At 45.8% G+C, this 17,853-nt stretch overlaps 1 protein-coding gene across 1 annotated transcript in view; it reads left to right on the top strand.

The window, feature by feature from the left end:
- The window catches only part of LOC147734762 (hemagglutinin/amebocyte aggregation factor-like), an 87,471-nt gene that overhangs the window by 35,489 nt on the left and 34,129 nt on the right, over positions 1-17,853 (top strand). Inside the window, exons 3-4 of the mRNA XM_086953044.1 lie at positions 9,714-9,902; positions 12,096-12,248. Coding sequence (XP_086809170.1) covers positions 9,714-9,902; positions 12,096-12,248 — 342 coding nt within the window. The remainder of the gene's footprint in view (positions 1-9,713; positions 9,903-12,095; positions 12,249-17,853) is intronic.

Below are 17,853 nucleotides of genomic sequence, written 5' to 3'. Positions count from 1 at the left end.
AATAGGCCTTTTTGTACCATCCCAATACGAGGCATGTTGGCAAGGCATGCCCATCAACTTAAGCATAGACCACTTTCATACATAGACCCTAATTTGGTTAATTGAATAAAGATGGGAAATAAGTTCAGGTCAAAGGCTTCTTGACACATCTTCCATGATTGGCACATGTCTGAGTACAGGTGGGATCTGCTGAGCCTTTCATCCTTCTGAGGTTGATGGCATAAGTGCCACAAAGAAAAACATTCCAGGAATGGATGGATTGTTTGATTAATCTTGGCTAATATTATCTTTCTGGGTGACATTCCAGTCCATAGTTTTTTGTCTGCTCTGACGCTCTAAAGAGAGAGACCAGCTATTTCTGTTTTCTGTTAATAGCTGTTTATTCAATTTTGCAGACAGATAGTCGAATAACAGACTCAGGGACAGTTCACCTGTTACATGGTATTACCACTAGAAACTATTTTACACCTGGCATAGCATTTTATCTTCTATTTCTATTTTTCGTCGACACACAATTAGAGAACCAACACCTAATGGTGTTGAGATAGATGTTGGGGGTACTAGTTCTGATGAAGCCTCAAGATTTGATTGGTCCTTAGATTAAGGGGCTGAAATATATCAACACTTGACTAAAAGTTTACATTGCACAGACTCATGAGCACACGTTTTCACTCAAGCGGTAAGGAGGAGTTAATAAAATGGTTGCACCATTAACAACTGTTCCCCGTGCTTTTTTAACAAATTAGGCCCTAAGGAACTTCTCCAATAGGGAGGTATGCAAATCTCCTTCAAAGACCTCCAGTGAAAGCCCACCATGTTCACTTTTAACGAACCACAGTGAGGAGGGGCCAGATGATGAAAATGGAGTGGGGGCCTTTTGTCCTTTTTAGGGACTACCCCAACTAGAATTTGACTCTTTTATGGACACCTTCTGTCAAAGCTAGGGTAAGTAACGCAGTTCGGCTTTTAATTGATGGCCTCATGCCTTTTGAGTTAGAAATTTAAAATTACAAGGACATCAACAAATTGTAATTGTACCTATTTGCTATCTGATTCCTTTAGTATGAACATGTCACTTGTACACAACAGAAGAAATTCTAGCAAAGAATTATTTATGAAGTTTAAAAGAAGCAGCTAGCCACCAATGACCTACAATGTGATTAAACATTTTCACCATGATAATGCGCCCTTTCACACATGTAGTATCTTTTATGTTTCTAAGGTTCACAAATTAATCCGTACCCTTGCATAATACCACTAACAAACAGTAAACCACAACCACACAACATTAAACTGTAGTAGACAATAACCATTTGTTGGAAGGCGGTGACCGCAGGGGTCAAGAGGATTCTCCTAACCACCTGGAACCTCCTCTCCCACAATTACTGCCGAGTCTTATCGAGGGGGGGAGTCCCCGCCGGGAAGGACTGATCGTGCACACTGTCGACACACCACACTAATGAACGGACACTACACTGTGATTCTTTATCAAGAAAGACTTTATCAAGATTAAATCTAGGGAGCAATACACAGCGATCGAGGGATCGCGAAAGTCCCGAGGGATCGGGGAAGCGGGACAGTCTTAGGAGGCCAGCTGGCACGCAACGCACCCTGCGCACAGTTCTCAATCCTTGAACTGGGGGGTACGGGGGCTGGCGATGGGACCTGCTGTCCTACTCACTTCTGGTTCAAGATGATAGTGAGGGTAGCGTCGATGGTCCAGCCGGACCAGAGTATTCGACAAGCCGCGACGAGGTCAGCAGGGCTTGGTCAGGAGTACTCCGTCGTACTCCTAATCAGATGGAGCCGCGACAGCGTCCGCAGGGCTCCGATGGTTCAGGTCTCGCGTTCCGAGAGGGGGGGCCGCAACAGCGTCAGCAGGGCCCCGATGGTTCAGATCTCTTGTCCTTCAGGAGGGGGGCCGCAACAGCATCAGCAGGGCCCCCATGGTGCCGTTCCGTAGGTTCGAGGATGAGCCGCGACGACGTCAGCAGGGCTCGGTGGGTCAGAGTCTGTTCTCCTCAAAGTCAGCCGCGATCAGATCAGCAGGGCTTTCTTGTCCAAGATACAACTGCCGACTAGATGGAAGGCAGGCTGTCTTATAGTACTGGAGTTCTTTGATGTCCGGACCCTCAGAGGCAGGAGGCCGGAGGTCCGAGGGCCAGGCGCCCGATTGTCTGGGCGGTTGGTTCTTTGATGCTTTGGACCATGCGTCCAGGGAATCTCAGACGCCCATCAAGGCCTGGAGCCAGCTCGCTAGGAGGCCCAAGGTGCGATCGAAACCAGCCCCCCAGGGATAGTTCAGAGGTGTGAGGGAAACCAGTTCCTCGGAAGGGGGCCGGAGGTGTGATGGAGGTCTTGGTTTCGAGGAATTGGGGAGTTGTTCACCCCCTGGGCGGATCTGGGTGCATCGGACGCACTTGTTTGGCTGTAGCCAGGAGTGGCCCGGGGCTGCCGAAAGGAAAGAAGGCGGCCGGCCGGCCGGCCGGCCGGGGTGGCCAAACATGGAGTCTGATGGTCACGTGCACGGGTGCAGGCACGCGGTCTGGGGGCTCATCTCAGGTCCGGGGTAGGAGTGTCATGTACGGTTCTGGGTGGACGGGAATCAGTTTCACCCGTAGATCTGGAGCTGCGGAGATCAGCGAGGACCACGCCACGAGGCCGGGTCCAACACCATTGTTTCAATGTTTTCAAAGAAAAGATGATCCAATAACATGTCCTTTGTGTGGATGGCAAACCGCCACTCACAAGAGCAAAGCCAGAATAAACCAGAGGGAATATTTGTCGTAGGCCTTATTTGCCTTAGCATAACAATGCGTTTCAGCCAAATGCCAAAGGGCAAAAGAAATGGTTATCGGTAACAACTGTGAGTGATATTTATCTTCTAATACAGCTGACACACCGGTAATGCCATCAGATGAGCATGATCGCCACCGTGCAGAACAGACTCAAGAGCAGTGATTGACGTCACGAGCCACTGTCTGTTATTCTCGTGATTAACTAAACTCAAGGGAGCTCAGACTCACAAGGTTCCCAATGTGGCAGCGCTCGTGATTTCAAAACTATCACAAACATCACAACGTGTTTTTATGAGGGGCAGACGGAATAACAGACTGCGCCTGTGGCCAATCGCAAAATGCATGTCAAAACAACCCACAACAAGTCCGGCACAAGGCCAACAAACCCTGCACAGCATTTCACGAGTGCTTAAGTGCAAGAACATTACATTGACTTCTTCGGCCTGGAAAAAATCATCAAATCGGAGCACCCCAACTGCAGTCGGAAGCTATTTCTTCCATCAAAGAATGCAACAGCCTATATATCACAAACGCTAACACTTTGCACTGTGTGTCTGCCCCCTCTCCCCACCCCGACATTCATCCATGCGATGACAAGGCCATAAACTGGCCTATATAAGTGAAAAAATGCCCACCTGGACCGTACCTGGTGAACTACCCGAGTTCGCACAGATCAGTACAATCCTACTGCCCCACTCCGGACAGCAACCCTGTAGTGCGATTAAGACTGGACTTGGATAGACTGCCTCCTCGGCTCTAAAATGCAGTCCGTCTCGAGTGACGCAGTAAAATGGCTGCTGCTTCCACCACTCCAACTGCCATTGCAGACTCACACATGTGGAAAGCAGTCTGAGATCGAATCTGCGCCCACTCAATTTCCTGGCTTCCGCCTGCCACTACCTTTCCTAACTCCTCACAGGGTGGGTCCCACCACGCCCTGTAACGAGTTGGGAAAGGATGGGGTGGCAAGCTCTCCATTCTCTAATTGACGTGGAGGGTTACCGATCCTGGGCTTGTATTTAAAACGCCCGGGGCTAACTTTACCTCCACGCAATCAAGAGCTGGAGACTGCGCCTTGCAGCTAGGTCTTTGCCAAGCTGATGACATTGTAAGGGTGGACCTCAGCCAGGGCTACCAGTGCTAGGGGTTCACCCTTCTCTGCACACAAGTCCTCAGACTAGTAAATAGAAGTTGGCACGGAAACTGAAAGGTCAAAAGAGATATTTATTAAACCCCATGAGGTGGAACTACATTTACATAACACCCTTCGGTAGTGTATGAAGTAGCACAAGGAGTAGAAGAACCATGGGTCTTTTATACCCACACATGAGCTCAAAAGAAGGCGGTACAAGCACACATAGGAGAGTTACATACATAGATGGGCATACAGAAATGCACAGTCAACAGTAAAGGAGGAGCCAACAGTTGCTGACTCCGGTAAAAACAACCTGACAGTTACAGACTAAAGCATGTGTATGGACAGCTACAGACTCCTCTGCGCATGTGCAGAATAGCAGAGTCTAAGTATAGCCAGGTCTCTGAGCAGAGCACAAAGGCAAACAACCGTGAAGAAGGAAGGAGCACGTGGTGAGCACATGGGAGGCAAAATGGCTGCTGGAAACAAGATGTCTTCAGCTAAATGCTAACATCGATCACTGTCAATTTTCCACAACATCACAACCACCAGGGCTGTGAGGTTGTCAGCCCATCAAACACGTAGACTTTTTCGGGTCTGCCCGGGGAGCAATCATGTGACGTCCAACAGCGGTGGTATCAGTGGGTGGGGCAGACAGTGCCTCATGTTCTTCTAGAAGTAAAATAAGAGTAGTAGTATTAGACTACAATAAAGGGGTATTTTTGTAAAATTAAATATGATATGAGCTGAGCACTTATTGTTGAATATAACAGGGGCAGTGTCCCAAAGCCCTCAGAGAGAAACCATCTGCAGTGACACTGGGGCCAAACACTCCAAGGACCCCACTGAACACAGATTATTGCAAAATATTACTACTACACAAGACAGTCTCAAGTGAAGTCATCTAGCAGGCAATGGTGTCATAATGTCAATGGTGCAGTAGGTGCAATGACACCAGGACCAAAAGCTTGTGACGCCTCACTAAACACCTAATATTTCTATATTTGACTACTTAGCATGGAGTCACAAGTGCAGTTACCTTGCAGTAAATAGGGTCATGATTTTAATGGTGCTGCATGTGCAGTGGCACCGGGGCCAAAAGTTGTCAGACTCCTCCAAACATCCAATATTTATATAAGTAACTACTAAACAAGCAATCATGAATGCAGTTACTTTGCAGGTACTAGAGTCAGTATTTCAATTATGCAGAGGATGCCTTGACACAGGGGCACAAAGCTTGAGGAATCCCTCTAAACTCCAAATATTGCTATATTAAAGTACTAAACAGGCGGTCACACGTGCAGTTACCTTACAGGCATTTGGGTCATGATTTGAATGGTGGAACAGGTGCAGTGGTACTGGCGCCAAAAGTTGTCATAAATCATCTAAACTCCAAATATTGCTATATTTTACAACTAAATAGGCAGTCACAAATGCAGTTATCTTGCAAGCACTAGGGGCATGATTTGAATGTTGCTGCAGGTGCAGTGGCACCGAGCCCAAAAGTTGTCAGAACTCCTCCAAACACATAATATTGCTAGTACATCAATTAATTCTATCATTTCCCTCTTTCATTTCATTTCCCAACATTTTGCTATACCCCCACTATACCACCAGTAACAGCACAATATATTTCATTTTTGTACATAAACAAATCATAACACTACTCAGCGAGCTACAACTTACAACAAAAACAGCTTATTATTAATCACATATGTGAAACCTAATGCCTTTACCAATGCTTGTTAAGCATGCTGGTGGAATTCTCTCTCTTCCTCAGTATTTTCAGTTAAGACTGTTAACCCTTGTAAACATTGCTACTCACAACGATAACTGGTTTCCAACCTCCTCCGTCGCCCCTTCATTCATAGGTCACCAGTGATGCCCTGCGTAAATTCAGTACCAAGCTTGGTGCTCTCATCTTTGGCTCTGAGGGCTACCGAGGTCAATGAGGCTTTATGAGCTAAGGGAAGATAAGCACTGACCCTTACATTACTGAGCAGTAACAAATATTGGTGCTGACCTAGGTATAGAGTCTAGTGAGATACAAGGCTTGAAGTTCTTGCCTATATACAGATGTATATTTCCTTAGACATCCTCAGCTGAAGGGATATTTTGGATGCGATTGAGGGGTATATTTACAAGGGGATAGCGCCACCAGACGGTCACTTTTAGCAACATTCTGGTGTCACTATGCCCTTCTCCACATTTGCAAAGCAGGGTTAACCCGTTTACTGCGGCCCCGATTTTCCCGCAGTGCGGCACTTCCGCAAAACGGGCGGGCCGTGTCGGCCATTGGCCAACGGCAGCACTGGAGAGGTAGTGCTGCCGTCGGCCAATGGCCGACGGCAGCAAGGAAGGGGTTAAAGCCACATTTTGTGGTATAATGCCGCCTTTTATGTACAGCCCCTTTACACTAATCACATAGCCTGAAAGGGGCGTGCAATGGGAGTTATGGTGGGCATTTCACCGCAACATCCATTGCTTTTTGACACTACCCCAGATTTACAAGGATCTGTAAATCTGAGGCAGCGTCAAAAACTAACACCAAGCAAGACCAGGTGTTACAATGGCGAAACAAGGAGAAATACTATTATTACTCCTCATTTTTGCTTTTTCTATGTGTGCTACATAATGCATCGCACACAGAAAGAGCGAAACGCATTTAATGATAGTTTATTGGCGGGTAAATGTGCCTTTCAACACATAAACAATCATTAAATAATGACGATTTGATACTTCCATGTGGGCTTATAGAAGTAACAAATCACTGTTATGTGTTTCCTTCCTGCACATAAATAATCATTCCCTGCAACACAGACACCCTTGCACTTTGTCAAGGGTGTCTTTGTTGGCGTTAGGCAGGTATTGTTGGCACCAGCACTGGGGAAAACACAGGGGTGTACCATATTGTTGTAAATCCAGGATATCGATGCGTTTTGGACATGTCGGAGCGTGGCGCTGGCAAATTTGGCCCAGCTCTGTGCTCCGACATGTCATTGTAAATATGACCCTGAATACCTAAAACTCACTGAGAGTCACCAGCTACAGATCAAATACTTAAGTACTCCTTTTAGGCATATCTATGTACATTGTAAATACTTTAGGGTCGAGTATTTCTATGGGTGCAGATGTACTACTCGTTTGTATATATAGCAAAGTGGAAAATCAATGGAGGCATAGTGGATCCAACTAAGAGCCCCCATACTCAACTACCAAGCCAATAATGCAGTTATTTGGTGGGTTTCACCCCCCCCCCCCCCGAACCTATACCCCTGCATACGAGGCTTTGCTGGATGATGGTAGATTGACTCCACATGTCGGAGGTTGACCATAGGGCTTTGCTGACAGAGATGTGTGAAACCCATGGGCACTACCCCCACTATACCGTCTGGAAACCTTGATATGGTACCTACCACAAAACAATGAGGCTGTGACTGTGAGATAGGCTCCAACAGAGAGCTGCAGGACTCATAGCCACAGGCATCCTGTACTGTACCAACCATATGTTTAACCAATGAAAAAAGTTTGATTTCAGAGCAGAGCAGAGCAGGTTACTTTATGACAGGCAATTCTCTTGTGAGAGTTGCTTCTTTGTCATGGGGGGGGGGGGGGAGAAAAACCAAGCATCAACCTCTAACCTTCTGCCTCTAACATCCACTTAAGGGCTAGGCAGAAGAGCAATATTCCTGAAACTCAACCATACGAAGATCACAAAATGAAAATAATTATGAGAAATAAAACTCTGTTGGACCCTACTTGACACTGACTGAATATAAACTCTGCAATATACCAACATAATGCCGAGAAACGCCAGGGTCAAGTTTATCCAATTTAATTACCTGCACCAAGCCTTCCTCTCCCACAAGTACACATGATGCATGTATAACAGAGATTTCTGCCCATGTTCCAAACCCACCAGAGATGTGTTCCACACGATGTAGGCTGTCCCTTGATTAGTGAATACCGGAATAAACTAGTGCCTCTGATGCCAGACGCAGCTCGAAACCCGCCCATTGAGACACTTGTTAGATCTAGGAATTACAGCTGTGCAAACAAGTTTATTGGCCTTGCATTTATCCTAGCTAAGAGGAGAATGACCATGTCTTAGAAGGCATCAATTGCACCTCCTAAACATTTATGGCTGAAGGATCTACAGAGACGGGCAATTGCTTGAAACGATGCACGCTACACATTGTAAAGACAAACAAAGGGCAGAATTGAATCTAACACAATATCTTGCTAACCTTACCCAACAAGAATAATGAAAGCCGCCACGAGAACGTGAATACATGCGCTAGGCCATGGCTATGATCAAAGTGTACAGTTTGGGAAAGATGCTGCCGCGTACTCTCCGGTGTATCGCACTGATAAATGACAATAACCGTTTGGGACATCCTGATTTGTGTATGGAGACATCCACCCGACATGCTGTTCTGTTGGGAGGAGGTCCCAGATAACAACCACCAATAGAAATGCATGTCATCACTAGACTAGGTTTAATGCATTTCTTTTTTTTGTAAAATTTTTATTTTGCAGTATATCAGATAAAACAGTAAGGGGGTAGGGAAACAGTAAGAAGGGAATCAGGAAAGAAAGTGAGAAGGACAGGCGACATACCGCCACAAAACCCCACACAGGGGGCGCAAAAATAGGGAGGGAATCATTCGCAGAAGAAGGGCAGCAAGGCTCTAGAGTCCACAAAGAGCTGGCAATAGTCCAAAAAAAGCAACGGGGGAGCGTCCGCTCAGTTCAGGCCCTTGTTCAGGACAGATATCCCAACAGTGGACGCGGCATCCTCGGATAGAAAGAGCAGCCCGGACTCCACCCAAAGCCAGTGGCCATCCCCAATCGGAGCTAGTCGCACCCAAAGAAAGAACAAGGAAGAAAGATACAATTTCCCCAACGACCCCCCTCCCTCATCCCTCCCCAACATCGCCCTCCCCCCAGTGGCGGCAACCAGCAAGCATACAAAGCACTACAGACACTCTTGAAATCAGATTTGGAAGAGATGAAGGGACCGCAGCGCTGATGGACACACTGCTGAAGGCAGACCCCGGGACAGAAACCTCACAAGCGGGCCCCAGTGGCACATAAAGTTCTTAAAATTCCCTAGGAAAATGTCAGAGAGGCGTTCCATGCTCAACAGACGCCACAATTGGGCATGCCACAAGGAAATAGCGGGGGCAGATGGTGACTTCCACGCAGCTGCTAGAGTAATCTTAGCCGCACCCAGACACAGCCACATAACACGCTTATCCGCCCTAGTCTGGTGCTCGAGCAGCGAGTCTCTAAGCCCTAATAAGACAAAGGCCATGGAGTCCGGGATCGGGTAACCCAAAACGTCCTTTATATGGGATAGGATCTCAGCCCAGAATGGCTTGATGGTGGGGCACTCCCACCATATATGGCTAAAGTCTCCCAACATCCCACAGCCCCTCCAACATTTATCAGAAGCAGTGGGGAAGATGCGGTGCAATTTAGAGGGATATAGGTACCAATCAAAGATGAGTTTCATATGTGCCTCCCTGAGGTCAGTAGAGTGATTATGTGCTTAATGCATTTCTTAAAGTTTGTTGGTTGTGTTCTGTTGTACTCTAATTGATGATCTTAAATATGTCCACAATGTAATGAGCACCACTCGACATTGCACAGTCCACAGTCCTAAAGCTTATAAAAGTAGTTTAAAAAATGCTTCATACTCTAACCATTTTCACTTGTTATTAGTAGACTCCTCAGCGAGGAGTGTTTCATTGACCCAGGTTTCATTTTCTTTACAGTCAACATAGCAACAAGCAAGAGGACCGCCAGTGGGATTTCTACTGCAAGAACACCTTCAGTGGACCAGCCTCATGTGCATGGAGCCCCTATGTCAACAACTTTGATGAGCCGTTCTCCTACACCTGCCCTTTTGGATCCGTCATCAGTGGCTTCAACAGCTATCATGACAACAAACGCGAGGACAGGAGGTAATGCCACCCAAAGAGTGGAAAGCAAGCCTTGCTATGCAACTCCCCTATGACAACAACACTTTAAACCATTGCCACCAATCTAATGCCACATGAAACCTCTCAATAATCACAGCCTCTGTAAAACCAGCTGTTCCCCTGACAAGCACAAGCCACCTCAGACTCACTAGTCACATATACTGTTTCCAAGAGAAATCAAACCGTTGCCACCAGCCGCCCGATGAGGACCCACACTAACCACAGCCAAGCTAAACTGGCCTTTTCTTTCAGAGTGTTGGCACTAAAACCTGATTATTCCCATGAATCCACTACCACATAGAGCACAACTATCCTCAGTGACACAGCACCACACAAAACCTGTCCTTTCCCACCTACTCCTTGCTGCCCAGGCTCATCCATTCCCACTTCCTCTCTGCCATGAAAACTCCTGCAGTGCTGCAAGATTCACAACTAACCACAGACCAACCAATCTAGTAGATGAATTTATGATGCAATAATTGAAAGAAAATATGTGATGATCATGAGCCGGCCTTGTATTTCTACATGGTGCTACTCCCTATATTTGCATCAGTGTGTTAATGCAAAAGATGGTTTTTAAATGTGGCACAGATTGCTGTATCAAATAAAGCAGAACCCCTCCCCATCAGATATTACCACCCCCATGGGTGAGATGCATGGAATTGTAATCTTAGCCATTCTGACATCCAGCTAATGCAAACTTCCTAAATCTTCACACATACCAACTGGTTATAAAAACATAAACTGCTCCAGACCGTCCGTCACTGACAGAAACTACCTTGAGACCTGTTTCTACATAAAAGTTGTAATAGGTACACACATGTCCAAGAACTCACTGCTACACTAAATACAATCTATTTCCACAGCCTCACTTTTGCACCAAACCAACCCTGCCATATAACTAAGCAAAGATGCTAACTCAAACTATTTCCCATCTATGATCACATGAATGTAGTCATTTTAGTGGGAGAAACCCACTACCTTACACAAACCAACCATTTATAGTAGCCTGGTGCCAAACCTGCACCAACCATACCAATGGAATCCCTACAATAGCAGCACTAACCATGACAACAAATCTATGGCTAAATCACTTCTTTCTGTTTAAATCCCTTCTCAATCTATACTGCCAAGCAGAAACATTGACATGCAACCGATACACGCTACATCAAACTCATCCGTCCTCGTACACACACTGCCACCTGTAAGAACACATATCCAACAGGCACACGAGCTATGCAGAAGGTAATCTTTCTGGAGGCTAATACCCAGTGTGTCTGGACCACCAGGGAACACACCTTGCCACAGTACAACCTTACTATAAACCATCCCAAACAACTGAAGGAACTGTACCCAAACACTCCAGATATCCACCACTGTAGAACTACAGCTCGGTAAATGGAATTTCCAATCACACAAATCACACCTTTAAAAACCTATTTTACCAAACTTACATGTGTGTGTGTGTATATATATATATATATATATATATATATATATATATATATATATATATATATATATATATATATATATATATATATATATATGTGTATTCTATAAGGATGTAAGATAAATATGTACATAAAAAACATACAGCAATAAATGTATGTTTATGCTTTAAATATTTATGCATATCAAAACAGGTAGATAACATATGTACATGAATCTCTGTACATGGGATTATGCTTCTTTGTAAAATAAAACATATACGCCTGAGTATGTATATATAATTACAGGATAGGGATCTGTATCTATGCATATTCCTCTTCATGCGTTCTAGAAGCATATAACAATACAATTTAAAATAAATACATAATTTAAAAATATCATTGTATCCTCTGCAGTCGGGTGGAGAAATCTGCAAATAAAAAGATCAGACAGGCGTATCTTTTTATGTGCAGAGTCTCCGCATGAGTGCGGAGTCTCCCAGTCCTACTATTAGTAAAATTAAACTCCTAGTTTGTGAATACCAAAAAAATATTAAACTTATACAGAAGTGTACGTTTACCATTGGGAATCAGGCCCTCAATCTTTCGTTAATGACCTTTTTTGACCCTCTCTCACCTTTTCCTAATGCTGTGCTTAGGTATCCCTCCTGTCCCCTCTTAACTTGCCCCTTTGCCATTTTTAACATTTCCCAATATTCACAACTTCTATCATGTTGTTTCCTAGGTGGAAAGTTTACTGCTGCTCTCAGAACTTGGACCTAACCAGTAACTGCGAGTGGACTGATTATGTCAATGACTTTGATGCATATTTCAATTGGCAAGTGCCCAATGGAAGATACCTCGTGGGAGTCTCCAGTTACCACGACAACAAAAGAGAGTAAGTCCTGGCAGTATTTTTTGAGCTATTGTAGCCGCTGGTTCGAGATTTTGCTGCTGATTGGTTGCACGCCGAGTAAATTACTTCAGACTGGAACATCCCTAGGTGCTTCTCTGTTTACTGTTTCCACCTAATCTGTTTTTCTATTGGTCTATAAAGTGACTAAAATATTTTTGACATTGGGATTTCTTCTTTTAAATGTATTCTACTCCACTAAAAAGTATTTTTCCTGATACGACTTATAATTCCCAGATACTAGAAGACTTAGCTGGTGAAGCCTACTCATTGTCCCTGTAGGATGGGCTCAAATGTTTGTTAATTTCTTCCTGCTGATGTGAGGGCCCTGAGACTTTCTGATAAATAATATGGTGTCTAAGGGCCCCTTGTCACTGAAGAGACGCCCAGGGTTTCTTGGATGATACCAGAGGATGGGTCCCCATGTGTGTGAGGTGTTGAGGAGACTTAATTCATGCGATTCTGCTGAAGAGCAAGTGTAGCAAATGTATTCAGCAGGAGAGTGGCGAGGGTATAGTATGCAGCTGGTGGTGCTTTTAGGGAACACTGTTGCAGAGATATTGCCTACGTATCTAACTTACCTATAGGACCCTAGTATATGGTACAGGAGTACCATATAAAAGGTACCTAGGGCCTACAAATTAAATGTCATCAGTGGACTGCAGCAAGCATTGTGCTGCCACAAATGTGTTAATACAAAGCATGCATCCAGGCCTGCCCCTGCAGAATGGGTAGGTAGTTTTGAAACTGCCAATTTGACCTGGCAACATCAACATTTTGCCAGGCCTTATCCTTCCTTTTTATACAATACTTATGAGCCTCCCTGGAAGAAGGCTCTACATGTGCAGAGAGCAAGGTGCATGGTATTTAAAAGTTTCTCCCACCCTTCACTGACAAAATGTAAGGTCCTCTAGCAGGTTGCCCATACCAAAGCTCAAAGGGTCTGGAACCCACTCACTTTTGCGATACCTCCCGATAGGTAAATAAAATTGTTGAGGTGGTCCATCTCACTACAGGGAATGAACTTTATGGTTGAATACCATCCTGCATCAGACCACACCCATGCTGATGGTTTCTCTAGGTATTTATGCCTTAGTGATGAGAACAACCATGAGGTTGGTTAGTTATCCTCACTTTCAGTTGGAGGGGACACATGTTAGACCTGTCAGTCTTAGGGTGGTCTTCTCCCAAATGTTTTGCTTCACCTCTCCTATTTTTGCTGATCTCCTATTTGTTGACCTTAGGATTCTACACACTTTACCAGTGCTAAGGTGCTTGAACTTTCACCATTATCATGGTAGAATTGGCTTGCACCCAAATGATAGTTTACTTAACTTAACTTTAGTTTACTTGTAAGTCCCCAGTAAAGTAGTACTCCAAGTTCCCATGGCCTGTAAATTAAATGCTACTAGTGGGCCTGAGATGACTGTCACTGTGCTGGAATGGTGCTCGGATGACTGCTGCCCTGCGCTGCTGAGCTGCTGCCTGCTGTCCTCTGTCTGGGTGAGAAAGAATGGGCCTGCAGCTGTTGATCGCAGGACCCAAGAGTGTTAGCTGGACTCAAAGGGTTAGTTGGCTTGCCTCCTGACTACAGCCTCATGGACAGAAGGCTGTATCAATCTTGAACCCAGCACCTAGACTTTGCCTTCTGTGAGCACTACCCTGCCAAGTGTTCCCACCAGAGTCCTGGACTCTTGGAAGTGGGCCTGTAAGTGCTCTGTCAGTCCATCGGTGGATCAAGAAGAACCTATGCATCTCCTCTGCTGCTTGGTGCAACCCAGAGCAAAACCGTCTCATTGCCTCTGCTGTGTGGATTTTCCTGAGGGAAGGATTTTGCATCACATTCTCACAGCTCCAACTAAACCACTGCTGCATGATGCATCCCCAACATAGGCCCTAGTTCCAACAAACCTCTTGTCATAACGCAGGATCTTGCATTTCAACCTCACAGCTCCCCAGAACCAATGAATTGCGGTTGCTGCACGACACATCCTTGCCGCGGGACCCCACAACTCTCCACAAGCAAGATTTAAGGCACTCTTGTTCAGCGGGCATAGCTGGGAACCTGTAGCCGGCCTGCGCTCCATCGCCGTCAGCTTGAACTTGTGACTTTGTCTTGGTCTAGCATAACCAAAAATTTTTCTGTTTTTGTGTTTTTGGCTCTATTTTCACTCAAACCTTTAAAATTACAAATCTCTGCTTCTGCTGATTGGATTTTTGTCATTTTGGTCTTGTTTTATTTATTAACATCTACTCTATTGTCCTAATCTGGTGTGGGATCTGCTTCTTAGATGTGTTTTCATTTTATTACTGTTTGACGTGCTGCACAAATACTTTACACATTACCTGTAAATTAGGCTTTACTGCTCCATGCCAAACTATCAGAGGGTTGAGCACAGCTTAATTTGGGGGTTTGCTTCTAATTTCTCCCTGACAAGGATTGTGGCTGCTGCTTGAGTAGGGCTTTACCCCTCCCTCTCAACCCGTAATCCACTTTCTTACACTCAGCTTTCTTGATACTGCTGTCAAGGGAAACCCTGAACTTTTCCCGCCTTCATCAACAATGGCTTAAGGACCCCATCATCCTGCAACCCATGGCCTTCGAACCCTTCTTTCGTCTTAGCCCACTACCTACGGTGCCCACAAACCCGTCTAAGAAGGTACCTTCTCACTGTGATGACTCAGTCTATGTGGCCAGTCGGTAATCAGTCGTGGTCGGCCATAACTTAGACTTTGCCCCAGTCTATCATGACCAGTTGCCCGGGGTTGGCGCTTTATGCTTTTCTGTGCTAATATTTAATTCAATATTTAAAAATGTGTATCTCTGGTTTCTTCATTTCATCCTTTTGGATTTTTTTGATTTTGGTCTTATTTTGTTTATCAAAACCTTCTCCAATGTTCTAAATTGGAGTGGGATTTTTTATTCTGTTGTGTGTTCAACTTTTCATTTGCCTTGTTACTTCTAAATGCTGTAGGAAAGTGCCTCTTTTGGACATGGCTAGCCCACATTTTTGTCTGGAAAAGGATGTAACTTTGACTGCAAGTGCACAGGGTCCCTGCCAACCACATCCCCTGTGCCAGAGCTCTTTCCCTAAACTGTACCTTATGTTTCTCAATTAGCGCAACTTCAGTGGCATTTGTAAGTCCCTTGTAAATGGTATCCCTGGTACCTAGGGTATTGGCGCTGAAGAGGGGCCCCAAGGGCGGCAGCACGAATTGTGCCACCCATGGGTCCCTTCACCAAGGTCATGCACAGTGCCTGTGCAGACTGCGTGCCTTGGTGCAGACAAAACCAAAGAGTTGACGTGATATTGGTAAGACACTCCTATAACAGGCCTTACTGTCCTAAGGCAAAGTGCAATTTATCTCCTGTAAATGTAAATGTGTGTGTCTTGTAAAGCGCACTGCTACCCGGAGGTGTCCTGGTGCTATAGACCGCTGGGGAACCCGTCCTGGCTTTCCCTGTGAGATATTCCCTACTGGGTATCTCCAAGGTGAAACCAGGCATCCCCGGCGTATGTGGGGGCCTGTGAAGAGCAGATATTCCCTGCAAGATTCCTCTAGATTCTTGGATGTTGTAAGTGAACAAGGAAGCCATAGAGAGTACATGGGCTGGAGACTTGTCATTATGAGTTCCCCAGCTCCATGATGGCTTCACTGTGTTATGGGATGTTTGGTACTAAACATCGCGCCTTAATAAACCTGCACTGATTCCAGTATCAGATTTACAAATATTTGCACACAGAGAACCCCTTACAGGGGTCCCCTGAAATCTTCCAATCTTAGTGTGGTCACCGACTGGCTTAAGCCAGCCTGTAAACCCTGGACAGATGTCTGACCTCATGGGGTGAGCGCCTCCATGCTCAGAGGTCGAGAACAATGCCTGCCCAGGGCGGAGGTGTTCACACCTCCACCCAGTCAGGAAGAGCCATCAGTGGCGGGAAGCTTCAAAGACCTTGCAACCTTTGAAAGACAACCCCAGCCTCTCCTGATTGAAGGAGCTGGCCCTCCCTCCTATCCTCACACCTTTTGGCAGAAAGACAAGAGGTAAAATGAAGAAAGAGTAGGAGGTTACCCCGCTCTGTTAACTCCACCCCTCATGGGCAGGAGGTGAGGCAACATGCATTTTTTAGTGCCCCCCATCTTGAAGATGGTGGGACTTCTCCAATCAGGGTTAGGGTTTAGTCCCTCTCCCACAGAAGTTGGACATAATCAAGGGTGTAGACTCCTCAGGTAAGGGTCCTATTGGCACCACATGTCACTCCTTTGTAAATGTCACTTAATTTAGTACTTAGGTGGCATCTCCAGACTCTGAAACTAGTATCCATGGACACAAGAAGAAGGCAAACAAACGAACACAGTTGGACTGAGAACTCCAGACCTCATTGTGGACTTTGGCGCAAACTCCTGCCTACCGCCACAGAACTCGACAATCGCCATCCTCCAACTCGTCTCGTCACTGTGTGGCCTTCATAAATCCCGGAGGTCACAAGCACTTTGCAGATCGCCAAGGAACCCCCGTGAGATAGTAGAGCTATCTCCCTGCCGTCTCAGGTCCCCAAACTAGAAAAGTCTTTTCCAGTGTCGTCCAGCCCCCCAACCCGACCGATGTCTCTGAGTGCCAGCCGAAGGTGCACTGCCTCTGGAGGCTCAGCTTGGCCTCTGCACCAGGTCTTGAGGCCCTAGGACCCACCAGAGCTGAAAGACACAAAAACCCAGGGTACTGGACAACCTACTGCAAAAACCTACGAAAGCGAGTTGAGGCGGACTCCAACTTTACAGGGAGCCAGCACCCAACGAGCGACATCAGGAGTCTGGAGGCCCACCTCAGTAGTGACCCAGCAGCTTCAGAATCATCACTCCAAGGTGTCAGCCTTTGACCTCAAGGTGTCTCTTTGCACTCCATTGCCCAACTGTACATCCTCACTGCACCCAGCCTGCCTGGCCATTGCATCTCCGAATCAACTGTGCTCCCATGCCCCCAGAGCCCTTGCGACCTCTACACACCCTGGAGTGCCCTCGTACTTGCCTACAAGTTCCTCTTTGCTTTACTTTTGTAAGTGGCCCCTTTCTTCGTAGCTCGTCAGCTAAAAAGTCCCCTTGCTCCTGGTGAAATTCAGGAAGCTCCTGAGAACTTGGCCTTGGAACTTTGGACCTTGGCCCCCAAACCTTCGAATTCCAAAAGGTGAACCACAAAAATAACTGTATTGCAGTGATTTTCTGATTGCCTTTTAATTCCCTTAGGAAATGTATTGTGCATAATTGCGCACAACTATAAATATTTTTTTTTTTTTGGAAAACCTTTATTGGACAGTATGTGCAGACAAATACGGGCCTACAACCCACAGGCCGGCCTCGACAAGAAAAGGCACATCAGCAAGCAATTAGGCTACTCAGCAGCATATCAGAGCAGGCACGAATAGTCCAGGTTACACTATACACAATTGCGCCGCCAAGAGGTAGGATGATGAGGTTTAATTTTTAAAAGTTTTGAAATGAGTCCATAGCAACAGGTCAAGAAGGATCCGAATCAAAGAAATGCAATCAGGACTGTAGTGGGCAACGATCATCAGAAAAGTCAGCAAGCATT

The sequence above is a fragment of the Lissotriton vulgaris genome, chromosome 1_2 (assembly GCF_964263255.1).
Source record: "Lissotriton vulgaris chromosome 1_2, aLisVul1.2, whole genome shotgun sequence".
NCBI lineage: Eukaryota > Metazoa > Chordata > Amphibia > Caudata > Salamandridae > Lissotriton > Lissotriton vulgaris.
Note: the sequence above shows the minus strand (reverse complement) of the source record. Positions and strands in the feature narration are given on the sequence as shown.